Source organism: Balaenoptera musculus, chromosome 18, assembly GCF_009873245.2.
Source record: "Balaenoptera musculus isolate JJ_BM4_2016_0621 chromosome 18, mBalMus1.pri.v3, whole genome shotgun sequence".
Classification (NCBI taxonomy): domain Eukaryota; kingdom Metazoa; phylum Chordata; class Mammalia; order Artiodactyla; family Balaenopteridae; genus Balaenoptera; species Balaenoptera musculus.
Genome location: NC_045802.1, coordinates 67,503,119 through 67,529,515, shown reverse-complemented (window position 1 = coordinate 67,529,515; position 26,397 = coordinate 67,503,119). Strand labels below are relative to the sequence as shown.

The 26,397-nt window shown below is 44.4% G+C and overlaps 1 protein-coding gene across 5 annotated transcripts in view; it reads right to left on the bottom strand.

The window, feature by feature from the left end:
* FARP1 (FERM, ARH/RhoGEF and pleckstrin domain protein 1) overlaps window positions 1-26,397 on the bottom strand; it is a 293,802-nt gene that overhangs the window by 44,784 nt on the left and 222,621 nt on the right. For 4 of the 5 annotated variants that reach the window (XM_036831748.1, XM_036831743.1, XM_036831745.1 and 1 more), the window contains exons 7-16: window positions 25,446-25,560; window positions 24,441-24,588; window positions 21,500-21,595; window positions 19,914-20,077; window positions 19,140-19,208; window positions 18,412-18,465; window positions 16,789-16,864; window positions 15,418-15,667; window positions 1,561-1,742; window positions 269-358 (exon numbers count right to left, since the gene is read on the bottom strand). In XM_036831748.1, the coding sequence (XP_036687643.1) occupies window positions 269-358; window positions 1,561-1,742; window positions 15,418-15,667; window positions 16,789-16,864; window positions 18,412-18,465; window positions 19,140-19,208; window positions 19,914-20,077; window positions 21,500-21,595; window positions 24,441-24,588; window positions 25,446-25,560 (1,244 nt within the window). The remainder of the gene's footprint in view (window positions 1-268; window positions 359-1,560; window positions 1,743-15,417; window positions 15,668-16,788; window positions 16,865-18,411; window positions 18,466-19,139; window positions 19,209-19,913; window positions 20,078-21,499; window positions 21,596-24,440; window positions 24,589-25,445; window positions 25,561-26,397) is intronic. The other variant, XM_036831746.1, reaches the window with a different exon arrangement.

Genomic DNA, 26,397 nt, shown 5'->3' with positions numbered 1-26,397 from the left:
GGCAGACAGTAAAACGTTTAATTTTAAATTTCTCCACTTTAGAAACTTCCTTCCTTTGCACTTAAAAATCACAGTTGTAAAAGCTTTTTAGAGCATATTCCAAATTAAACATACTATTACTGCCTAATTTCTACAACCCAGAACCAAAATTCTTTTAATTGGAGTCAGAGAACCCAACATTTAATTAGATCCAGCTTGTCTCCTAAAGCTGAGCATCAGTCAAGATAAATTATGTAATCTAAGGCTTTAGGGGAAACGCTACACATACCGAAGTGATGACTTCAAGATCCTTCAGGTACGTTCTCTCAGTGGTGGAGACTTCCTTAGCGATGAAGTACGCTTTGTCAGTTGGGAATCTCTGCAAAATCCATTAAAAGAAAGAAGACATAATAATTTGAGCCTAAACTCTCTAAGCATGTCCTGATTATAAGAAAGTCCTAACTAAAGTGCTACATTGCTAACTTACGATCTTTGGTTGACTGGTATCAAGGCTAAATAAACTCTTATCTATTCTCCTTTTTTGGTGTGAGAGGAACTAGGATAGAAAATGGGTTTCTATGATGAGAAAACTGTCTAGGAATGTTTCCTTCCGTGTAAATACCACCCGCAGTGAAAGGCCTCGGATGAGTGTGTTAGCTGCCACTGAGGACTATTCATTCAATACTGGGCACCTGAAAATCTAATTAATTAGGATAATAGAGAGGTGCAGGCTTCAAGGAAATGAACCAAACAGAAAGCACAGCAGCCTTTGTCCTGGGCATCGTGGGCTGGTGGTATTGATTTTTAGGAAATGGAAGTGACGTTGTTCATGGGAACACGAAGGGCGCTGATCCAAAGGGACGAGGGTTACAGCAGCTAAAGTCCACTGGTTAGGTGGGCAGGCAGCACCGCCCTAGAGCAGGTCTGCCATTGGTTTTGCTTCTCTTTAACCAACAATTAAAAGGAAATCCCTTGTTGTTAACCATCTTGCTTCCTCCCACAAGAGTCCAACCGATTCCACCTCTGGGGATACACACGAAGCAGAGATGAGAACAGATACTTGTACACCCACGTTCCCAGCACATTAAGACGAAATAGCCAAAAGGAGGAAACAACCCAGCCGTCCATCAACGGATGGATGAATACACAAAATGTGGTATCCCCATACAATGGAGTGCTAGTCAACCTAAAAAAGGAAGGAAATTCTGACATGTGCTACCAACATGGATAAGCCTTGAGGACAATTATGCTGAAGGACATAAACCAATTACACAGGGACAGACACTGTATGATCCCACTTATATGAGGTTAATGCCTGGAGTAGTCAGTTCATAGAGACAGAAAGCAGAACGGTGGTTGCCAGAGGCCGGGCGTGGGGAGATAGCGCTCAACGTGCATGGAGTTTGTTCGGAAGGATGACCGAGTTCTGGAAACAGTGAGGATGTTTACACAACACTGTGAACGCACTTAACGTCACTGAACGGTGTGCTTCAGAATGGTTCACATGGTAGATTTTATGTTATGTGTATTACTGGAAATTTAAAAAAAAGATCAACAGGCGAGCGCCTGTCGTCCCCGCACCTTTCTCCGGCCGTCGTCCTCGTCGTCAGTCCGAGGGCCCACCTGGTCATTCAGCAGCGGGCTGACCAAGGGGGAGGCCTGCTTGGCGTCGGGGCTCAGGTTGGGTGACAGGACGGTGTTGGTGGCTCCGCCCTGCGAGTTGATGGACAGCTCTGAAAGGTGGGGGCTGCCAGTCAGGGAGCCTGTTTGGGGATGAGAAGTATTAAAGAAAAGAAAAAAAAAAAAAAGTAATTCCTTCTGGGACCTGGTGTCCACTTACAATTGTCACCTAATCAAACCTTTAGAAGCTTGACTACCGTATGGCACACTTACAATGCCCTTCGTGAGTTTCTAGTTTTTTTCCCTAAGTTGCAGCTGCCTTAATCCTAAAGATACTACTCAGTGGAACACAGTTATGTCATTAATGATAAGGTGGAGAACTCTGCTTGGAGCATAATTACAATAGTTTAAAAGCATCGTGTATCTGCAAATAGAACCTTCACCCCCTAACTACTGCCTTAGCTTCTAAGAATTACTCGAGAGAGACAGTGTCTATATCACAAGGAGACGTGGGAAGCGACTAGAAAATAGAGCTATTCTAACAGAAGACTAAAGGACTTGGGACACCCAGGACAGACTACATCTTGGAACAGTGGGCCACAGCTAGAGGAAGGGAAAGCAACCACCGCCCCATTCTACGAAGAACAGAAGCGAGCTTGTTATACCTGGTGACGTCACTCCATGTCTCTCTCACTGTTTGGGACAGAAACACTAGTATCACAATTACAGCAAAGGTGATCATTTAAAAATGCAAAGCTGGAGGTCATTACATTATCACAATTCCCCTTTACGAGTCAAAAAATGATAGGTAATTAATCATTCCTCTGAGAAGGATACCACAGTAAATAACAGGAAGATGTATAATTACCCGAGTCAGCCAAATGAGATGATGTGCACATGAAACTCTGTGCCAACAGAATTTTGCCAATACCGATACCTCAACCTTTTGAAACTATTAATAAAATGAGATGTTTCAAAAGCTACTTCTAAACTAAGTGTTTTGCCTAACAGTTTTATAATTCTAAAGCAGATGTGCAAAAACTAGGATTAGGGTAAACAAAGTTCCAATAGCCTGCAGTCCTGTCAGTTACCATCATAGGGAAAGACGACATAAACGCTTTCTCCATTTTCCAATATGCAGGTTCATGCTCATGGCTACTAAACACGGTATCAAGGATCTCAATAGGAAAGGGGAAGTGTGGTTTTCCAGGAATTCCCCCATTTTCTGGACCTCTATCCTTTCTCTCTGGATTCATTCATATTCACTCGGAAATTACAAGACAGCTCAGCCTCGAATGAAGCTGATGGAGTTGGGTAATGAACTTGATCCCAGTACGAATGAACCCTGCAGAAGCCGCCAACCAGCCCCCACCCGGTCCCAGGTTGACCAGCTAGCTGTGTCACCTACACACAGGTGAAAAGCCACCACACCCACAAAAGCAACGGAAAGCAGACATCCTGCCCACTGACTGTTGGTCAGTACAATCATCCCTGAAGAACAAAATTAGAAAATGTCAGGTAAAGTCAGATTCCAGAAGTTCGCATTAAAAAATAATCCCTCCATTTAAATTCCTTGCATTTTCATAGACATCGTTAAAACAAAGTCCTGATGTGAGACAAAGACGCAATCACCCCACACACCACCAGACCCAGTAAAACCCGGAGAAAAAGGCCAGAAATTGCTTCACAAATGTCAATTTTATTGACACTAGTGCACAACCGAATACAATCATTTCGAGAGAATTGGAACTTGTCAAATAGAAATAGTGACAACAATCATAACTGCAATTGATTCAAGGTACTACACTACTCTCTTTAAAAAAAAAAAAGAATCACAAAAAGAAAAATGTTATCACTACAAAGAGGAATTAGAGAAGAGAAATTCTGGCAGTCTGTCTGGAGATCAAAACATTTCATGCATTTGTGAGTTGCTATTGGAGGGTCACCTTTTATTTGTTCACCATCATCTGGCAAAGCATGGGGGCTTACCTTCAGCTCTCACACTATGCATGAGATCAGGTGAGGCAGTGTAAGTGAGAACATGCTGGGCCTTGAATCTGCAGTGACGTGGGACAGAAAAAGCGTTCGCCTCCTCATTGAAAGAGTTGGAGCCAAGAACAAAAAGCAGTTAGAAGGCTAGCTTGAAGGAGGCGTGCAGGCGGGGAAACAGTACCCATTAGTCCCTGGATGGCATCCAGCAGCAGAGAAAAAAACAACTGCCACATGGTGAGGGAGAAAATAAGGGTAAACACACTCGAGTACAACCATGTGCCCCCTCCAAAGGTCGATAGTTGCCCTAGTGAATTTCCCCGGGGACACTTCAGTTTGGTAGACCTAGTAGGCCAGAAGGGTGAGCTAACAGACCAGGGCTCCGGGAGAGGTGCCACCCTGCCAAGAAGGCAGGAAACATTGCAAAGAAGATAGCAATCTAGAAGACACCCCACTGGAGCCCACTGGAGACAGGATTCAGAAAGCGGGACACCGAGAGTGAACCTGATGACAACCACGTTCCTATGCAAAGTCCGGGACAGTTCTGGGTTCAGCTACGTTCTCACTCACGTGGCCTAAAGGTGTGTGTGACACCGAAGTTACACGTGCAATACACAACCTTGGAGGATGACCAAGTTAGGGTAGCCCATTTCCATTTCCTGAGAGGCTACTTCAACGGGCTTTGTGTCTACTAACGGGGCCCAAGAAGGCCAAGGCGATGAGTGTATTTAAACAGTAAGACCAATAAATCAATAAAGACCGAGCAGCCTGTTCTAGAAATCTATCAGCAATGCTAAGCAAGGGAAAGGTCCCAAACTCTGAGGTTCCATTTACCAATCTGAGCCACATCCATGGAGAATAGCCTCCTTCCTCCCCTTGCAAGAGAAACTCCTCAAGGCTTTGAAAATTCATAGATGACATATTCCAAACAAAAACAGGTAGCTCATTTACCATTCAACAATCAATGGAATATGCTGACGAGAGTAATTAGTAGAATTTGGCAGCTTGGTAATTAAAATTCTCTTTCGACTTGCAGCCAGTGTGTGACAAGGGTCTGTACAAACTGGTGTCCACGCAGGGCCTGCCCTCGGTCAAGTGTGAAGAGTTGTGTCTGAAAGGTCAATGTCTAAGGTCACAGTTACTAGAGCTACATGTAACCAATTTTCACTGAAGTCATCCATTTTACAAAAAAAGCAAACAAACATGATGTTACATAAAATGACTCTGCCGGGTTTCTGCAGCCTTATAAAGCTTGTTCCCATCACACAGTCTGTCACCTGCCTTGAAGGCACAGCCCTGGTCAATGAGAAGAAATGGTGACTGGTGCTCATGGCTACTCCATGAACTTATTAATGCCTGGGAATTTTTATCATTTTCCTCCTCTATGACAAATTGACACAAAGGAATTTCTTTCAGCAAGGGGCTCTAGGTAAATACTTTGGGGGGCGGGCAGAATCTTCTAAGAAACCACCTGGATATTAAGGCAATAGGTGGAAAAAAGTCTGAAGAGATTAGAAAAAGATCAGTTACCGCCCTAAAAGTCTGGAAGCTTTTGATTCTTAAAAGAATTTTTTCCTATTTTTAGAAATTGCCCGGCAGGTTTTTAGGCATTCAGCTATATTTCTGGTTAGTAACTTTCAAGTCCCTCACCTCTACCAAATAATTTCATGACACTCCTCCCTTCCCCCCCACCCCAGATCTCCATGTCCCCGTCCCTACCCTTAATCTGTATCAAGAGGGCTGAGTTTATGTCACTCCCAAGGATTAAACATGCCTTCACTAATGCTACTCTCGAGGTGGGGCATTTCTGGTTAACTGCTTTAAAAAAAATCCTTTTAAATGTACACATTCTCATGGCACCAACAATTATGGAACTTCAAATTAGCACTGCAATATGTATGGATTTCAATTTATCACCCAGCCCAGAAACTGGGTTAGCTGTTCTATCTTTTTAATGTAATATACATTCATAATTCTTCTCTCTGGCTGCACAGGGGAAGTTGGATTTGCAGCTTCACCCAGACTGGAGCATCTCTTGACCAGCCCTCCACCAGCGGCACATAAACAGCGGGAACATGGTTTATGATCAAGAAGCCAAACTCACGCCTGCCTTCCGCTCTTGGGACTGGGTACAAGCCGCCTAGTGACCATCTACTTCCTCTGACTATACTAAAAAGGCTTAAGAACAAACTCACACAAGCCTAGGGAAAGAGAACTTTCTAATCTGTTTTTCCAGTAATAAAAATGGCATTTCAAATACTTAGTTGTACCTGTCCTGTGTTTTAAACTAGTCAATAAATTGGGAATCCTCATTTTTAATTAGATAAGTGTTATTTTTCCTGTTAAGGAGGGAACCAGAAAACCTGACAACTTTAAAAATAGTAATCCATAGATTTGGTAAGTATTAAAATATCTGAGAATGAGAATACAGATGAAAATGAGACTGTTGATTGCTTTCTCAAGTCTTCTTTTCAAAATTATAAAAAGTACAATTATTTAAAAAGTATCTATGAGGATTTCCTCAATATTCTCCCAAAGTTCTGTATTTGGCAAACGTCTAGATGCCACTCATCTATTGTGATTTGTCTCCTGCCATTTGCTTCTAAAATATAGGAGATTGTAACTCTATGTACCCAGAATATGCTTCAAAGGCACATGTAGGAAATACATTACAGATGCAGGTTTGCATTTATTTTTAAAAAGGCTCTTTTTAAATCCACAATCTCCCTCTAAAAGAGAAGACAAACTCTCTCTGGAGATGGTCAGCATTTGAAAGCCAGTTACCAAAAAAAAAGGTCAATACTGTATTGATTCATGAGAAGTCTCCAGAGCAGGCAGGATTCACTCTAGTCTGATAACTAAGCGGGGTCCCACCCCAGTGGAATATGTGAGAAAAAAAAAAAAAAGAGGAAAAAAAAAAAAAGGGCTGACAATGTTTCATTGAAGTTACAAGATTTCACAAGAAAAACCAGGTTATAGGATTACCAATCACAGCAGGGTGGCCTTCTTCTTGATAATTTAGGTTGTTGCGCGTAACATACGTGCTTCTTAGACCAAGTTCCTTGAAGAAAAGTTTTACAAGCAGCTAAACATCAACGTTACTGTTCATCATCAAGCAATTCAGAAAAGCAACAGAAATGCAACTTGCAGAAAAAGAAAGAGAAATGCTGCTAATGGGAAAATGATAGCGAATGCACTAGCTTGTTCTTGTTTATGGGGAAAAGATAAAGGAGAATTCTCCTTTGTCTGAACACGGTGGTGGTGTTGGCAGTGTCTGGGCTGGGGGACATGGTGCTTCGTACCAATGAAAAACACCATCCTGTACTCAGGACAAAGCTTCAGCCATCAGTCGGAAAGAACAGTTACAATTGACAGTTTTTACAGCAAGATACCTGTTAGGACAAGTAAAAGCCTCTTCAGTTGAGATTAACAAGAGCTATTAATCCCGTGCATACACCGTTACGTGAGTTTGGCCTTCCATGCTTAAAGAATCACCAAGCTCGTCGTTACTGGAGAAACCAGCCACCTTCCCGGTGGAATACGTCCACGCTTCCGTGAAATACCGCGCTCCCAGCCGTGGAGAGAAGGCAGAACCAGACAGTATCTGTGAGAGCCTACGTTCTGGGTAGACAGCAAACTACGGACAGCTTGCTGGCCATGAGCAGCCACCTGGGCTGAGCTAGAGGGGTCTTCTCTACATTTCTAACTATCCCCACTCCCCCAACAAAACACACACACACAGCTAAATTCTCTTATACGCTACGTAAAGTTTGCTATCCCCATTGGAATAGATGTCACCATTCAAAATAGGAAGCCAGCCCTCTGGTTAGCTGTCTGAGCTCCGCCCACGTAAGCTCCTGCCACAGATGCTCTCTGTTTCCACGAGCCCTGCCCCGTCCTACAGAGATCCTGCTCCCTTCCAAGGACCATCCCCACCTCCACACGGCACAAAGTGCGGGCTTGGAGAAGATGGCATCAGAAAAGTGAGGTCCTTCCGTTCATCTTCTATTTCCCCACCTTTAGTGAAATACGGTACCACCGAGCATGACCGCTCAGGATGCCTCCGTGATAAAGCTTGCTGTTTAGCGAGCAGGATCACTGTATTCTAGAAGAAACAGGTGTTCCAAGTACAAACTGGTATTCAGTCATGTTAAAAAAAAAAAAAGACATCAGACAGTGCTCCAACAATGCAGAGAACAGGAGGTACACCATGCTTTGAGAATAAAAGACAGAACGCTGGGGAAAAAAAAGTCTTCTCTTAGATAGGTACATGCTGACCACAGAGTGCATACCACGGCACAACAGAAAAATGTTTTCTCAAATTTATTCAACAAATGACAAAAATGAGAATGAAGTCCCCAGCCTTGTCTATTTTAAAACTAATTCAGCGTATTAGAAATTTTTAATAAAATATTAAATGTACACACAGAGAGAACAGAAGGGAACTGGATTAATAACATAGGCCAAGCTTGTGAGATTGGGTTAGTTAGGTTTTCACAGCAACCTTCCAGGCAGAAACGAGGTGAGGGTGAGGGACTGAATCCACTGGCCATTCAGGTGCGTGTGTAGAGAGCAGCGGGTGTGTGTTCTTGACTAAGGAAAGCCTATCTTTGGTCTTTCTATAAATCACTGCGGGCAGAGTGACAAATGCTTTCCTTCTTACAAAGGAACTGCAAGGCCCAGGAAAAAGCAATTGTTGGCCCAGTTTCATGAGCCAGAAAGGTCATCTGTGAAGACTGACAGGCCCATCAGAGGCTCCAAAATGACCCTTCTACTGTTTCCTATTTGAGAGTCAGTTAACAACCCCAATTTATAATAAAGCAGAAGGACTGCCTCCAAACTCCCGGTACCACTAACACCTCTACCTCTTACTCAAAAGTACAGTTAATTACTGTCCGATGCTTTGTTATACACACACCCACACACACACACACACACACACACTGGTCCCTGCTCCCGCCTTAGTACTCTTGGTTTATGTTGCATTTTGCAGTGATTTCTAACTTCTATTCTTCAATATTCTGAAGTTCTTGCACCTGACCCCTAGCAGCAAGCTCATGTAATTCTCAGTACCATTTCCATGACTGCATTAACAGCACCTGCCTTGAAGCTAACCTTTCACACCAGCTCTCAACTACAAACTTAGATTAGATACCCTGTCAACAGTTGATTTTCAATCCTCCCTACTTTCAAATACCAAACCACCCTAAGACATATCAGAGCACCCTGATCTAGAACCCACACGAAGACGCCAAGGAGCTGCCTTCCACCAGAAGTTATAACCGAACACCAGAGGCCAAGAAGATTGCCGAAGGCTGCTTCCAAGGCTAAGCTGTGATGTGGGCATCATTCAGTCCATCCACACTGAAACGATCCTGAACAAATCAGAGTCTCTTCAATTTTTAAAGCTTTAAAAAAAGGAGATTTACTAATTCTATCTTAGCTTCCACCAGGGTGTTTAACGGCTTTGACTGGGGGGAAAAAAAAAAAATCCCCCATGCTGGAAGTTTCATCTATGTTTTCTTGAGCGATGTGTTCTGAATTTTATGAAGCAAGACCTGTTTTTCACAACAAGACTCTACTCACCTCCTCCCAAATATGTATCTGACACATAAATCAGCATTTGCAACTTTTGTTTATAGAGGAAATACTTAAAAATCCCTAGGTCACCCAGGAAACAATAAACAGCTCTTTTCCAAGTAGGTATCCAAACAGGTGGCAACCAGGCCACTTTTGACCTTTGATGCCTACAACGCTAGGCCAAGCCATCATGGGTATTTTTTGCTTTTCATCATTATTATTTTTTTAATAAAAAGAGAGCTGCTACATTAAGTGGCATGCTTATTTTGATCTAAACGTCATGGCTTCATTTCAACAACTAGCAACTGGTGTTAGAGGTACGCACAGTGTAGAGACCCCATTTCCCTGTATTACGTTTCATTCAACTAAACAGAAACAGATGGAATTAGACTAACGAGGAAAAAGCAGCGCCAGTAAATTCTTTAAATGTCGCCAGACTCAAGTTCTTTCATCACTTCCTTCTTGCAGAAGTTCATCCGCTAGTACCTTTCCTTCCGTATGTTCTTATGAACTTGGCTAACATGGCTGAGTGTAAACTCAGAGCTGCCAGCAACAGGTTATTTTGAAATGTTCACCTCTTTCGGGTTCAGAGAAACTTTCTCTATTGCAAAGATTGCATTGAAAGACTCTTCTGCAGTTTGCTTTGTAATATCGGCAGCAATAGAGTTGACCCTTGGACAACGCGGGGGTCAGGGGTGCAGACCCTCCGAGCAGTGGAAAATCCACGTATAACTTATAGTCGGCCCTCTTTATGTATCTACACTTCCGCATCTGCGGATTCCACCAACCTTGGATCGTGTGGTACTGTGCTATTTACTACTGAAAAAAATCTGAGCATAAGCGGACCTGCGCCATTTATACCCGTGTTGTCCCAAGAGTCAACTGTAGACTCATCCCCATGAAACTAGAGGAAGGCCAGCCTTAGAGTAATTAAGCTCATCAGAGGAGGAATGTTTATAGACTACAAAGGAGAAGATCCAGAAAAAAAGAGCCTTTCTTGGGCATGCAGCTCGGACAGCTTTAAATTCTGGTTAATGAAAATGAGGGCCTAGGCAAAGAAGAGTGATCGAGACAGAAGCAAATAAACTCAGAATAAACCTAATAATGAAGGGGACCCCAAGTTTCTTAATTTAAGGCTGGGCCTACCTGTAGCCCAATCACTCACTGATGACTTCAATTGCACAAAACCCATACTGTGTTGAAACAGGGAATAGCATTTTAAGTGGAAAAAGTTGATTAAAACCATATGAACGCTGGTTAAAGCTATGAAAAAGGGAGGTGATGCACATTCACAAGAGTTTTAACAAAATTTTAAATGGCAGCTTAATATTTTAATTGTTTCTTCTTTTAGGAACTGCTTGCCAACACAATCAAACTGACTCCAGAGCGAAGATGCAAGTGGGGTTTCTGATTCAACTGCGGGCAGGCTGGATTTTGTATACTTGGTGGAAATTTCAAGAGGCTCATGCTGTATTTTGGTTTTGCAGGCTGTGTGTGTGTGTGTGTGTGTGTGTGTGTGTGTGTGTGTGTATATGTGTGTGTGTGTGTGTGTGTGTGTGTGTGTGTGTGTGTGTGTGTGTGTGTGTGTGTGTGTATATATATGTTTAAAGTATTACTTGGTTTGAATCTTCAAAGAAGTTCTGGAGCATCAAATGGAAATTATTCACATTTTTAAGTGCAGGCCACAGCAGCACCATTTGGTGAGATAAATCTGTGAGAAATTTCCAAATACGAATCACATATGTGGAGAAGAATCTGGCTCACAGACTTCCTTTAATAACTAAATGCCTGTCTAATAAAATGGCATCATGGCATACAGATGACTGGTCAAGGAGCTGGGGCAATCCACTGTAAGTTCTGGAACTCATTAAATGCAGTTCTTTACGAGGATTTCTTGCATTTTTATGCTGCCCGAACAAGCAGCAACAAAAATCAGTCACAAAAGGATCTATAATTTACATGTTTTGAAATACTATCTAACAAAAGATATTCATGCGCGGAGGCCCCGGAGTAGCCCTGAGTGGCTTGAAGATTTCTGTTTCTATATTTGGTTTGTCTTCCACCCAAGGCTTTAAGATATCATTGCACAGGAGCGGCTGCGATCTGAAGACTTGGCTTCCTTATTGATGCAGGCGACCCCTACACTAGCTGTTGCCTTAGAAAAAATGGCTCTGACGGGTCTTGCGAAACCCTTTGGAAGTCTGAAAGAATTCACAGGTCTCTAATCTCTGCTGCCTATTGGTCACACCCAACCCCATCTCTGATCTTCCTGCACTTTGTTCAACTTCAGGGATGTGCCTGCCCTTCTTATACCACACAGTGAGATTCCAGAGGCCAGGGAAGGACCCGGGGACCAGAGTCTCACAGGAGGCAGAAGGCATGGAAGGTGCGGGGCGCTGGGGTTGGCACGCAGCCTGCTGGCTTTTCTCTGACCTCCTCACCTCAGTGAACTGGCTCTACCATCAGACTCAAAGAATGCTTAGGTTCACTCACCCAGCAGCTCTCTTTACTAGTGCAGGGAAAGCTCTCCCAGAGGCAATGAGTGAAAACTCCCAGCACTTCAGAATACGTGGCTTTTGAAAAAACTACACACCTTTCCCCCCCACCCCATCCCACCCAGTTTCTTTTAAGCACCGTTAATCACACCAAAATTGCCACTCTCACAAAGACTGACTGAGAAGCAGAAACTGAGTTGCTTGGCTGGTACAAAACCAAACCGGAGAAAAACTCTACCAGTGACCCTAAAAGTGGAAAATCTCGTCAATATAGAACTGGGTACACCACCGTTGATCAGTTGCTTTTGAAACACTTTGGATAAAAAATCATCTCTTCAAGGAAAAAGCAAAACAAATTAATTACTGGAATATGTTTTGCTTTGGGGGTTTGCATCTGATGATTCACATTCTAAGCCAGCTAAGTTAATACCTTTTGCTCATTCATATTTCATGATCAGACTGCTGTAGGATTAGAGGTAAAAAGAAGACTCATTTGAACACACCACCTTCACAAATAAACCACAGATTCCACATGTGACTCTGCTTAACTCACGTTTGACTACTTTTTTATATAGCAAATTGACATCTTTTTCTAAGCTCAAAACAGAATATGCAAAAATGGGTTATAACTGCAAAAACCCCACAATATAAGAAGCAGTAGTTCTTCCTACCTAATATGGACTGTAATAACCTAAGTCTACATGATTCCTGGTCTCCATATGATTTTAATTATTAATCCATACAAGAGTCTCAAAATATAAAATACTGAATCCAAAAGGTCCTAGTGCATCAAGCTGTCACATAGAGTAAAACACGGAAGTCCAGAGACCAAGGTTCTGGTTTTAGATTTGCCATGCAACGGCTGTAGGACTATGGGAAGTCTCTTCCCTTCGTCAGAACAAGGTTTCTCATCCGTAAATAAAGGTTTAACCTAGGTGACCTCCAAGGTCCCTTCTGGCTTCAAAATTCTGTGACTCTGTTGAACATGTAAATCTAAATAAAGCAAAAGATGAACAGACTACTTCAGTGAACATCTTTCAAGCTATCCAATAATCAACTTGATTCATCAATCATGCACTGAATCAAATGATTAGGAAGATAAAGCAAAAGTGTGTGTAAAAATGGATTAAGTTTTCAGAATCTTTAAAATCAACTTCTCAACATTCATGCGGACAGAGAGTCACGCGTGAACCACAGGGTCTGTCAATATTTCTGCTTATTCAACACTGTGGCCAAATTCTACTCAGTTTCCTAAACTTGCTTATTAGCTCTTCCCCATGACAAAGCCACACGATGAGTTTTAGTAAGGCCACTCGCATGGCGGCACGTTAGGGCTGGATCATCATTACAACTCTTTTCAATAATTTTGTAGTTACTTAGGATCTAAAATTTTATCCTACAACTTATCTTTTTTAAAAAAAAGTACCAAAGACTAAAAAGTACCAAAGAGCAGGCATGAAGAAAAGCATTTCAATGGTGACGCTTTTCTTATTTGGCAAGCAAGCCAACATGTCAGCTGACACTTCCATCACATTCCACTAGATTCTAGAAGGCAATAGTGTCTGGCTGAGAAATGACCCTGGCAGCCTAGCAGAGCCATCTGTGGACCCCAAGGGGGCACTCCAGACCAATTTGATCCAAATTTCTAGGGTCAGGGCTCAGGCAATACCAATTTTTTAAATGTCCCAGGTGATTCCAAAGTGCAGCTAAGGCTGAGAAGCAATGCAAGTTCAAACCAGGCTTTTCCATCTGAAATGCAGAAACGCTGGGTGAAAGGCACTGGTGTAGATGGTTAAGATTTAAAAAGAAACCAAACCTCTCACTACTTCTACTTTTTTTTTTCCTGCACAGAGAAGCAGCCAGAAGTCACTGTTCCTGAGCGTGTGAATATTGAGAATGTGCGTAAAAATCCACCAAGGGCAACGAGACTGGGAAACAGGCCTTCTCGGTGCTGTGCACTATTCAAAGGCAGGCATTGAGTTTGCTAACCTCCTGGTGCCACCAGTACCTATCCTGCGAGGTCTCACTTTTCCCTGCAGCGTCTCTCAGCAGCATCTCTGTGTTTCACCAAGAGGCTCTGACGGCCAGAGTTCTTCAACACCTTCTTCAACCATAACTAACGTTTGACCCATGAAAGCAAACCCAAACCAAACCAGCAATCTCATCTCGATTACAGTTCATGAAGATTTATATCATTTCATAGGAAGTCTGCAAAGAAGAAATAATCCCGAATGCTTCCAATTAAAATATTCACTAGTCTTATTAGTAACGAAGATTTCAACAACACTTCAACTAGCAACCAACTTACATTTGGCCTTGAATTTTGTCAATTCCTCACTTTATGAGGCACAGCAAAGCAGCCCTCCTTTTAAAGAAGGGGTTCAAAGTAAAACCCACACCTTTCCTGGGATCTCAGTGATACTTTCGTCCCAAAAATCGACCAGATGGGAGGGTGATCTGTGTACACAACTGAAGATACACAGAAAATTTCCACGTAAATACAACACACTATACACATGGTCAGATTCATAATAAAGGATTTCTTCCTAGCCTTCAGCCAGAAAGAGAAACAAGCTCTTGGTAACTTGTCATGGTGTGTGAAATTCTGTCCTTCTGAAAGATCTGAGAAGTCAGGCATGCCCTACCCAAACATGTGCCTGCCCCAAAACTTCCTCTAACAAAGGTCGATTAAAAATTAACAAGTCACTAGGACAGGTCACCTCCAGGGAAATCCTGGACGCACGACTCCAGGTTTCCAACCCTTGAAGACCTGCCCTCTGGTCTCCTCACTCATACTCCTCTCCCTCCTCGCTCAAAGGCAGGCCACCCAAGGACTTCTTTCTCCTCACCCCGGAGGGGGAACTCAGCACAGCTGGATTACCAAACACGAGGGGCTGGCTCAGAGGGCTGACCAGTTCAGAGTCTGAATCGCTGGATTCAGTCCCACTGCTGGTGGAGCCCTCGGTCATTTGCAGGGGTGCCAGCTGGGCTGCCTTGCTAGTGGCACACGCTGACTGCGCCATGGGGGTCCTTGAGGTTGGACCCACGAGACGTGTACCATTAGCCAGCGTTCTACCTTCCGAAGCGGCTGGGCCGGCCAGGCCTCCCTTTCCGTGGCCATCAAGCCTATCCATTGCTGTCGGGGCTGATGCTACCTGGCTAAGAATGAGTGGATCTGTCTCTGACTTATTATATCTCAGATTCCTTAAGTGTGGCCTTTGTAAGATGGGGGAACCGTTTTCACATCGAGGACCCTGGCTTGGGAGAGGATCTCCTCCCACACTTCTCTCTCTAAAGTCATGTGCGTTTTCGGAAACATAGCCTTGAGACCCGGTCCTGTCCCAACTCATACTTGGACTTGAACTTCTGCTGCTGGGAGACAAGGGGGTGGCCAGGGCACTGTGACTGCCTGAGGCCCTGAACATCTCGTCTATCAGAGAGCTATGCCTTGGGAGTCTGGGGCTCCCACTCATGTCAAAGGTGATGTCTGCTGAATCATCGTCACGGAATTCTTTGGAAGGAGGCCGGGAGGACTTCACAGAGTGAGGGGAAGCCCTGCGCCTAGCCTCTATTTGCCTCTCATCCCTGGACAGCAGATAAACACCACTGGTCAAATCACCCTCATAGTTGTCATTTGTTTGGGACCGTGACCGGGACGCGTGTTCCCTGAGGAGGTCGTATTCACTGTCTACATCACTGCAGTCAATGAAAGGAATGGAAGCGCTGCTGCCTTGGGCAGCCCTGGATGCTGGACCTGTGCTTGGCTGCGGGGGCCGAGGTCTACTCTGCTGGGTCCTGTCCGTAACGACCTCCTCCTCTTCCTCCGTCTCCGCCCTGCCGGCCCCGTCTGCCTTCGTGCTCCCCGCCGGGCTCCTCTGCGGAGTGGGGTTGCGCTGTGGCCCGCGCTCCTCGGCCGAAGCGGTCGGGTCCCTTCCCGGCTGGCAGCTCTGGCCGCCCGGGGACGCAGCACCTTCTCCAAAGGTAAGGCTGGCACTCTGCTGAGCCTGGGTGGGGCGGGGGGTGTGCAAGAAAAGGGGGAGGGAGATGAAGAGAAAAGGGAGAGGTTACGCCACAGCTGAAAGAGACGGAGACGTGGAGTCCCACTTAATGGCATCTCCTGACGCATCGAGTGGCCGAGGATTGCCAAAGAAAGCCTGCCCTCCCCGGTCTTAGAACAAAGCACCCCGTCAGGAATCGGGCATTCCCGAGGCTGTCTGGTCAGGATCCAGAACGTTCTTTCAGGGTGTGGAAGCCGACAGTGCAGGGTCCCCGGCAGCACAGGTGAGGCAGTGCCTCTGCTTTCCAGGACCGGCAGCCTCCTCGCGGGCGTCCAAAGTTTCTATGGAACAAGACGGTCCTTCCGGCCCACAGGGGACCGACTTCCTGAGGGGGTGGGGGCAGGGGGAGGAGGAGAGGCTTCGTGGACCTCCACAGGCAAGTTGACACGGATTTCAGACAAATGACAAACACGTCTTTGTTTCGATGCCTAAGGGCAGGATGGGCAGCTTACAGACTCTCTGGATTCACACGGTGAAACTGCCTTCGTGTTCTTTCTCAACAAAGTTCTTATTCTCTTGTAGAGAAAACCCTGAAAGCTCACCCAGAGACCAACTCCAGGGAAAACGAGCTCTGGCCACCCTCAGAGCAAGAGTGATGATGTGTCTTGCTGCCAACCGTGGTCGCTGCTCTGTAACATGAGCCCTGGGAATGCACCGCCCGGTCCTGCGCCAGTGCAAGGTTCTGACCTTGGCAGCGAAGGGGAGCTACACCTGTCACCCGCGAGCTAGGTCCCGATCTCTTCACACGAGCGAGCGCAGCCATTTAGCTGGAGGGTGGGCTCAACTCTGGCTCTGGATGGTTCCAGCCCTAAGCTGAGTTCAGGCCAATAGAGCAAACTTCCCCGGGGGCGAGGGCATGGGAGGGAGGAGGGGCAAGGATACAGGCCAGGGCGAGAAGCACAGAGCCGGTGTCTGGTCAGAGCCAGGGCACACGGCTAGTCTCTCCTCTAGAAAACACCCCGAAGTGGAAGGATGAAGAACACCAAAGCAGACTAGGAAACCCAGTCCTCAGCAGAGGACGTCTGGCGGAAAACAGAGCTACAATAGTGACTATCACCATCACTGACTTGTTTTGGCACTTCTGAGTTCAGCTCTGTAGGCTGCGTAGCAAGGCTTCCGATGGAATGAATCTTGCTGTGTTTCCTGGGAGAAATCACACAAGAGAACTGAAGTTAGGTGAACTGGTTTTTTTTATTGGTTTTACATGAAAAATAACGGCATTAGGCATTCCCTCAGTAGTGAAAGCACCCAAAGTAGTTTGGATAAATGCTCCCTGGAGACAGACCCAGTCACCCTTTCTGTATCACTTGTAGGATCCGGCGGTTGCTTCAGCCTTGAAAAAGTTCTCAGCATTCCCAGCTCCCACTGCAGGGGTCCAGCTGCTTGGGAGCGCCGCCACTGAACGCTAACTCTCTAGTTACGGGAAATGTCACTGGGAGGGAGAAGTGGGCTGGGCCCGAGTACGCTCTGAACTGCAAGCCCTGGCCTAGCAACATGAAATCAATTTGCGTGCTTTGGGTAATGATCTTCTAGATCAGTTCTACAGCAGAGGCCTCTGCCGCTAAAGAGCTACTCCTTCACAGCGCTCAGTTCAGAGAAAAGGCCCTGCCCCAGGGATGAATTTATAGACTCCACAGTAGAAGAAACTGGTTTTTTATGCCACCAACACCTTCCCTTTAATCTTTTCCTTCCCTTAGTGTGTCGGTCCCCAACTTCCCAGGGGACAAGCATGAGAAACTTTTCAGGTACTCAAACACACGAAACTGCATAAATATAGGGATTAAATTCCAATGTCCATCCAGCTTTTCTTTAAAATACTCCAAATTAACACACCAAGCCTCTGGAGCAACCACATTCTGAGTCAGAGAGAGGCAGACCACTTCTTACACGAGCCTCAAAAGATTAATCGTGGATCGTCCGAGAAAATGATGGGGTTTGCTACATCTAGATAAGCATACAAATAACCTTCTGAACACTACATTTCTATATACAGGGAGGGAAAAACGACCCCAGATCTCCATCAGGAGAAATATACAAGGATGGTCAAGGCAGCACATTTGTTTCAGCAAAAGCAAAACAAAACACCAAACAACCTGAATGTTTATCAACAGGGAATCAGATACCTAAAAGGTAATACTTTCACAATACCATAAAATGCTTAAGATAGATCTCAAAATCAGGGTAGGTTTAAAAAGCAAGACGCATGATTATATACAATGTAATACTGATTATATAAATGAAAAAGGACACCCCCAGAGCAATTCTGCCTATTCTTTTTGGGTGCATGAATATTTCTAATAGAAGTAACATGAATTAGGTAGTTGTTGCCTCTGGGGAGGGAAGGAGGGAAATAATGAAGGCTGTTGGTTAAAGGGGGTTTTCACTACATCTGTAACCACAATAGCTGCAAATAAGAGAAGAAGAAATAAAATCCCAGAAACCAATGTTAAAACGTTACTAGTTAATTCTAAGTACTAGGAACATGGGTGTTTGCTGCATTCTCTGTGCTTTATTGTTAATTTTTAAATGTGTTAAACTGAAAAAAGAAAACCATTAAAACAAACACTTGCAACTAAACAGTCATTGACGCACCATCCCTTCACCCCTTTACCCTTTTCTTTTAGTCCCTCTGGGCAGAGCAGTGATGAAGGGCAGTGAGCTCTGGAGTTGGATGACCAGGGCCCACTTACCAGCTCTGAGACCTGGGCGAGTTACTCAACATCTTTGAGCTGCCACGTCTCCATCTTTAAAAAGGAAATAAAATAGCACGGACCTCACAGAGCAGGTATGAAGACTCCATGAGTTCCTATGTCTAAAGGGCTTGGAACAGTGCCTGGCATACAATTAGAGCTATCAGCATTTGCTAACAACAATAATAAATCCTGTTTCTCTTCAATCAAACGTAACTCAATTAAAAAGTTTATAGAACTCTCCTCAGTACTCTGTAATGACCTATATGGGAATAGAATCTAAAAAAGAGTGGATATATGCATAACTGATTCACTTTGCTGTACACCTGAAACTAACACAACATTGTAAATCAACTACACTCCAATAAAAATTAATTAAAAAAAAAACTAAAGAAAAGGGTTTGCAATTTTTCCAATTAAAAAGAAAAAAGTTTATAGAAATACTTCCAATTCAAATCCCCAAATATTTAAGGACTCACCGGTGAGTAGGTTTTCACAGCGCTTTACGCCCTCTGTCAGCTCCTGTTCCTCTTGCATCCCTGCCCTCTGTTGGCTTCCTCTCACCCTGGAGTCAAGTGTCCCCCGGGCCTCAGCTGTTCCTAACACTGAACCGGCCGAGACTGACTGGGTGGAAGCTATTCTCTAGCTCACGGGGCCTGGGGGGAGCGATGCTTAGCCGCAGAGAACGACTCCTCTCAAATCGCAAGCGGCACTGACGTTTCTCTTACCTTTCAAACTGCACCTTCTTATGTCCTCCTTCTTTAACATAGTCGAGAATCTGCTTCTGAGTCCGGCCACTAAAATGAAGACCACGAGAGGGGGCGGAGAAGACAGCAAGGCGTTCTCATTTCACACTCAGCACAGCCCTCCACCATCCTTGCCTCCCTCTTCCCACAGCTGGGAGACGCGGGAGTTCTCTCGGCTAGCCCGGGATGAAAGCAGTCCCAAGAGAAACTGCGCTTTTGCGTCCATTCTGTCTCTTGATATTTCCCTTATACACGACAGAAAAAGTTCAGTGAACTCAACAACTTAACAATCCTGTGTTTGATTATTAAGCAACCATCCCAAGAGCCTGTATACTTCACGAAGGCAGGGATAGTTCTGTTCACTGTATACCCCCAACACCTAGAGCAGAATCTGACATGCAGTAGACACTCAAAGACTGGTTGAAAGAATGAGTGAGAAATTGAACCAGTGATGGGCAGGTCTACACGGCATTCGGTGAAGCTACAGCAAGTGTTAACAAGGTGCTTTTGCTTCTACAGAGAAAGGAAATCCTTTCTGAATTAGAAGAGTTCCACTAGGAGTCGTCTGTGGCTGGGGAGACTGCCTTGTGGCTACCTAACGTTCAAACCGAACACAGCAAGGGGCTGCCAGGAGCCTTCTGCGATGACCCAGCAAACATGCCATCAGCCAAAGCTCCTGGAAGCCAACCTTCCCGAGGAAAGTTTTGGGGAAAAGGACCACGTGGCAAACGGAGAGATGTGAAGCAGAATCCTTACCTGAACCGAAATGATGACCCTCGGCTAAAGAGAACAGGCTTTGGCTTTGGTTTGGGCTCTTCAAAAAGTCTAAAAAAGGCATGATGTTCAACACAGATTTTCCAGAAGGATTTGCAAAAATCCCGACTGGCCATTAGGAATTCCAAGGTATCCTGGTATGAGCTCTAGAAAGAGAAAATAACACTTTGGTTTTTTCCATTACCCATAGACATTCCGTTAAAATATGGGAAAGGGGGCAGAAAACAAATTTGTCCGATAAAATTTCAATTGTGTATTTTATTATAGCATGACCATAAATCCACATATTTAGTAAAATACATTTGTCCCTCATGACAAAATACAGTCATCATCGTTCAACCGTTTTCTTCCCCACTTAATTCCTTAGAGGAACAAACAGAAAATGCGGATACTCAGCAGAAGTTATAACATTTCCTTTGACAGAAATCATAAACAAATTCTGTTTACTTGGCTTACATTTCCTTCTTTAAAAAATATCCAAGTACTGAAATGCCTTTTCTGCCTCCTTAAAATAACTGAAACACATTTCTTCTTTCTGTTCTCTCCCCCATGGTTCATGCCAACTTTGAATACTGTGCTTATGCCTTTTCTCCATCAAAAAACATATGGCTCCAGCCTCCAGGTGCCCCCAGGGACCATACAGGAAATGAACATTTTTTCTGGAGCACTGAAGTATCTATCACTCAAGGCTGAAAAATTCATGTCCTTTGATTTGGGAAAGGGGATATGGTAATTTTCTACTTCCTGACTGAATACTCTCAATTTAAGTGACCATGTTACCACAGCCCTTAACATTCTCAGCGGTTCCAGCCGTTTTGGGAGAATCTCACAGTTCTCGGTAGTGCAGTCTCAACTTACAGACAAGTCGTGCTGCAGTACACAGTCTTTTGGACTCAAAACACGTCTTCTCATAGAAAACAACTTCCAGTGGGTGCCTGCTTCCCAAATCAGGCCATAAAAACCTATTTCATCCATAATGTAACCAAATTACTATACACCTAGACTGCCATTTATAATCTTTTTTTTCCCCCATGGGAAAAAGCACTCCAGTTCTGGTTGGGGACATCAGCACTCTGTCACCCATCCATCCCTATTTATGGTGGATGGAGAAAACGATTTCTTTCTTCTCTGACCCGGCACCACGTGAGTGACATCTTTAGAGGGAGGGTCTTCGGGAAGTGTGTTAGGGGAGGGACCGGGTCAGCTCGTGAGAGTGCGCTGTCGGGTTGGGGACAACAGCAGGACCGCCCCTGGGTGGGGAGGGACAGACCCGGAGCACGGCAGAATGCTGAACGGACTGTCCAGGTGGCCGAGGCTGGAGACACGGCGACTGCACAGGAGGGGGCGGCCCGTAGGTGCACAGGGAAGTGACCCCTCCCTGGGCACACATCTGTGTCCTCTGTCTGCTGCTGATGACAGCTGTGGAGGGACCGAGCATCTGGATACACCGTACAGACTGGCAGACACCTGGAGAGCTGCCGGCCATGGGTTCCGCCTGCGCCCTGGCGGGACCCGCCCGACCCCGAGGCGGCTCATTGGTCTCCCCCTCTTTCCCGAGAGGCACTTACGTTCACATCTGGGCGGAGCTTGATGAGAAAGCGCTTCCTCTTGAAGCTCAGCTTCCGCACCTTTGCCCAGTTGAAGGCATTGATCTTCGTAAAACCCTGAGAAGAAAGGTATCGGCCAGTGAGCCGGGAAACGAATGACAAGCAACACGGGAGCTGGTCCGCTCTGCTCACGGGGAGCTGAAAGGAGGGCTGACGTTCTACCGCTCCTAAGAATGCCTCTTGCTGGAGAATTCCCGGGCTCTGCGACGGTGGGATGATCCCCATTCCCTTCCTGGATCATTGTTTCTCACTAATTATATGATCTGGCCTTCAAATTAAGTCTGCCTCCAGGGAGAGAAGAGGCTGGCCAAGGGGCTGATACAGAGAAAGATTAATAAAAATAAATACCATGACAACCACCACAATTATTGGCGACCATCACGGGCCGAGGGCCAGGCACTGTCCCAAGTCCTCTACAGCCCTTATCCTGGGACGCCTTACACGAAACCCAGGGAGCTGGATTTATTATCTTCATTATACACCTGTGGAAACTGCAGCATGGCTAGATTTTAATTTGTCCGAAATCACATGGTTACTGCAGCAGAATGAGATTCCCGGGCATGTGCCTTAACCAGCAGCTGTTGTTATAGCCACAGAAGCAACACAGCGCTTAGCGATCACCCGCTCTGTCCACACTGCTCTGCTTCCAACAGCACAAGCAGGGCCGGGGAGGGGAGACCCCACCCTCCGTGTGTCTCTGAGGCCAGAGAACAGTCTCCGGGAGGGACGCACACATCCTCATCTTTGATCGCCAGGTGGGACTGGGGGAGACACAGTGGAGAGTCGCCAGATACCAGCTCCTATCTGTCCCGTCCTCTCAACTGAAATTAGAATTCCTCGAGCCCATTTGACCACCAGAACCACTTGTTTAAATTGGTCAGAATGAAGCAATTAGGCACAGGCAAGAAGATTCATTCCAGGATACAGTCCTTGTATATGATGGCATTACGGAGCAATTCTCAACATTTCAAGTGTCTCGAACACGATCCAAGCAAATTAATGCAACTGTGAGGCACTTCTTCCCCCGACTACGATCTGTAGAAATGTTTAAGGGTTTGAACTCTGAGGCGGAATGGGAGGACCGACAACCACATTGTTTCACTGCTGTTTTTCTCATCAGGGACGCCTAGCTTATGTCTGCAGGTCACTGAGTATCAGGAGCAGTCACCTCCTCAAATACCATGCTGCGCACAAAACGTCACCTCCTCAAATACCACGCTGCGCACAAAACGTCACCTCCTCAAATACCACGCTGTGCACAAAACGTCACCTCCTCAAACACCACGCTGCGCACAAAACGTCACCTCCTCAAATACCACGCTGCGCACAAAACATCACCTCCTCAAACACCACGCTGCGCACAAAACGTCACCTCCTCAAACACCATGCTGCGCACAAAACGTCACCTCCTCGTGTCCCACAGGAAACCCAACTTCAACTTCTCTTGGGACACGAACCTTTGGTAATTAGTGTCCCTCATAAACATCTGATACAGGAGCAAAGAATCACTGGGGTTACTTTGGTAAAATACAAAGGGGGAAATGTAACCCAATCTGGCAAAGCTCAAAAAAAGAGTTTTAGGTCATGCACATATTTACACCTTCAAAACTGGGTGAAATCTGACCCTACTTCATGAGAAAAGCAGATGCTTTCTTCATAGCCCTTTGAAACCAAAGCAACCAATGCACAGATTATCCACTTTTGTTTAAAAGAGAAAGCCTTGAGGGATATATTGTACAGCACAGGGAATCTAGGCAATATATATATATATATATTTTTTAATTAGGAATCATTTTCTTTTTTTTTAATTGAAGTATAGTCGATTTACAATATTGGGTAAGTTTCAGGTGTACAGCAAAATGATTCTGTTATATATATTTATATATATATGTAAACATCTATAGTCTTTTAAAAATTCTTTTCCATTATAGTTTATTACTAGGCAATATTTTATAACAACTTTAAATGGAGTATAACCTATAAACTATTCAATCACTATGTCATGTACCTGAAACTAATATAATATTGTGAACCAACGACTTCAGTATAAAAAAAGAAAAAAGAAAAAAGTCTTGAGGAACCTTTGGGGTGATGAATATGTTTACTGTCTTGATTTCACTGATGGTTTCACAGGATACACATATCTAAGAACTTATACATATTTAAGAACAGCATGCTTTACATGTGTGCATTTAATTGCATGTCAATAATACTTCAATGAAATTGTTAAGAAAAAGAGATGCATTAATCAATAGCAGTACAGCAGCAGTGTGATCAAGGGTGCACACATTTCAGAGTGCAGAGTGCTACGTCCTTATGTAAAACACAGGTAAGGGTCCAAGAGCAGTATGTGTGTAGCTGCAAAATTATAGCAGGACATGGACATAGCTTCTGGGAATTTATAAAACTGCTATATCTTCTAAGTTAGGTAAATGTGAAACCACAAACAAGCTAACTTAGGTAAAACCCGAATCAGGTATTAAAAAAAAAAAAAAAAAAAAAAAAGAACCCAAATTAGGTTAAAAAAAATCAGATGACTATCATGGGCAAGTGTGAAAAAGGTGTTTATACTGGGGATCTGAAATCTTGATTCCATTATACTATGTTCAAAGTTAGGTCAACAGAGAGATAGGGATTTCTATGATCCTACAAAGTCAATAAATGCAAACAAATCTGCAGTCATGGATTCCCCAACCAGAGCGAGGCAAAGGAAATCAAATCTGCAAGTTTGAGGGTCTGGACAGAAACAGGAAACCCTGAGATGAGGTTTGTTTTTCCCTTTTCACCTAAAAATAACTATCAGAGGTCTTAGCCTGGACCACCCAACGTGGAATCAGAGTTGAAGGGCCAACTCTTATCTCTGCAACACCAAGGGAACTGAGCTGGTTCCAAACACTCTTACCTGAAACACTAGAATCCCGGTGTTGGCCACAGCCAGGTTGATCTTAGTGCCTTCCCGGTCCTTAGCTGGGTGCAATCGGATGCCGTACATCTCCAGCCTGCGGGCGATCTCCAGGAGCTGGAAATCCGATTCTGCTGGTGTTTGTCCACTGACAAAACAAAAATTCAAGAGAAAGGCCAGGAGATTTGAATTCTCCGTGTCTATGAATTCAAGATTAAGCATCTTCTCTTGGGAAATAAAAAGGCATTTCATCACCAACAATGGGGCTACCCGATCGGATGACACCCAGTCTCCCATTCATTATAACCCGAAGCTGAGCAACTGGAACAAAAGCTCTATTGCTTGTGTAACACAAAACCCCAAAAGTCTATCTCAAACTCGGCCAGTTTTTTGGAATCTCAGAGAGTTTCCTTTAAGGTCATATAAAAGCAAAACACGATCATGTTGAAACAAGTTTCTAGTCACTTACAATAGCCCTAAACTTGCAAAGTTCAACACTCTGTCAAGGCAACTATCACCGAGACTCAAGTGCCTTCCTTGAAATACAACAACAAAAACAAAAGGCGCAGAGAATGCTTTGAAAATATTTTATTGATCAAAACAGAAAACCAAAATGGACATGGCACAAAGGTTCTCCATTTTCACAATATTCTTATACTGTCCCTAGTTATCATGTCCCCTTCCTGATTTCCTGGTACTTGGTCTTATACTCTTCCTTTTACTCCAAAGCATGGGGTGTCCTAAATTCCAGTGTTACTCTGGTCTCACAGGAAAGCAAGCAAGGAGCCCAGAGGTCTGGTCTTGAGTGGGTAACCTGTGTTACCAACAGTCCAGGATAAGTAACAACACTCACTGAGCCTCTGTGCTCTCCTCCCTCACCCTTTGTATATTTCTTCCCAATAAGTCACGGGTGTGTGTGTGTGTGTGTGTGTGTGTGTGTCCACGTATGTCGAAGGACAGAGAGAAGGAGCTCAAAGCAAGTAGGAAGCAACAAAGGAGACTTACATGTGGTTATGGTGGAATTCCACAATTTTGTCTTCTAATGCATCTTGCTGAGGTATGTACTTATTTTTCGCTAAATGCTCTCTGTCCGATGCTTCATCAAAATCCCCAATCTCAGCTACAAAGAAAGAGAGAAAGAAAAACCAGCCACATACGATTAATACTTCACAATTTGTTATACTCCCAGTGGACTTTTCCCCAACTAGCAAGCCGGAAAAACTAGCAGACAACACAAGGCAATCCCAGCTGGTAGGTATCCTAAGGGCTAGATGTGAGAAGCTGTGGCTGTGAGGGCATATTTAACAACCGTGCCAACGTAAGATGACAGTTTCCGCTTTTTCTCATCTCTACCAGTTGGAAAGAAAACTTCAGAATCATCCATCTTTAGCCATCCATGTTCCTGGTTTGTTTCTTTCCTCCCCACCCAACTAGGGGTTCACTTCTACTTCAGGCAGTACATTCTAGATATGTGGATTAAGACCTTCTGACTTCTAAATAAGCCCCAGAGTTTCAGGGCTTGACAAAATCAACTTTGGAGGCACACGTATAGCAATTATTAGTGCAAATCCCAAATGCTTTATCACGTAGAGAAAAGACGATTGTAACCAGGGGTAAAGGTACATAATCTAATTTGGTAAACATAAATTCAAGTGTCAAATTTTGTGTAGTTGTGTTGTCAGAAATGACAGATCAGATTGCAAATTCTTATAAATTTTTAGTCTACAAGGAAGGGGATGCATAATCTTCTCAAGTCCCCAAATTGCTCTAATCTGGAAAACTAAAGGACAGAGCTTTAAATTAATAATTGTACCTTAACACTAGCTCCAGCTCAGTTAACAGCAATTTGATACAGATGGAACGGCATGCCTTTATCATACAGTCTGTGTAACAAGCTTAATAAAATGACCAGAGTCCAACTGTTTACAATAAAAGTAAGTAAACCGTTGCCATGAAG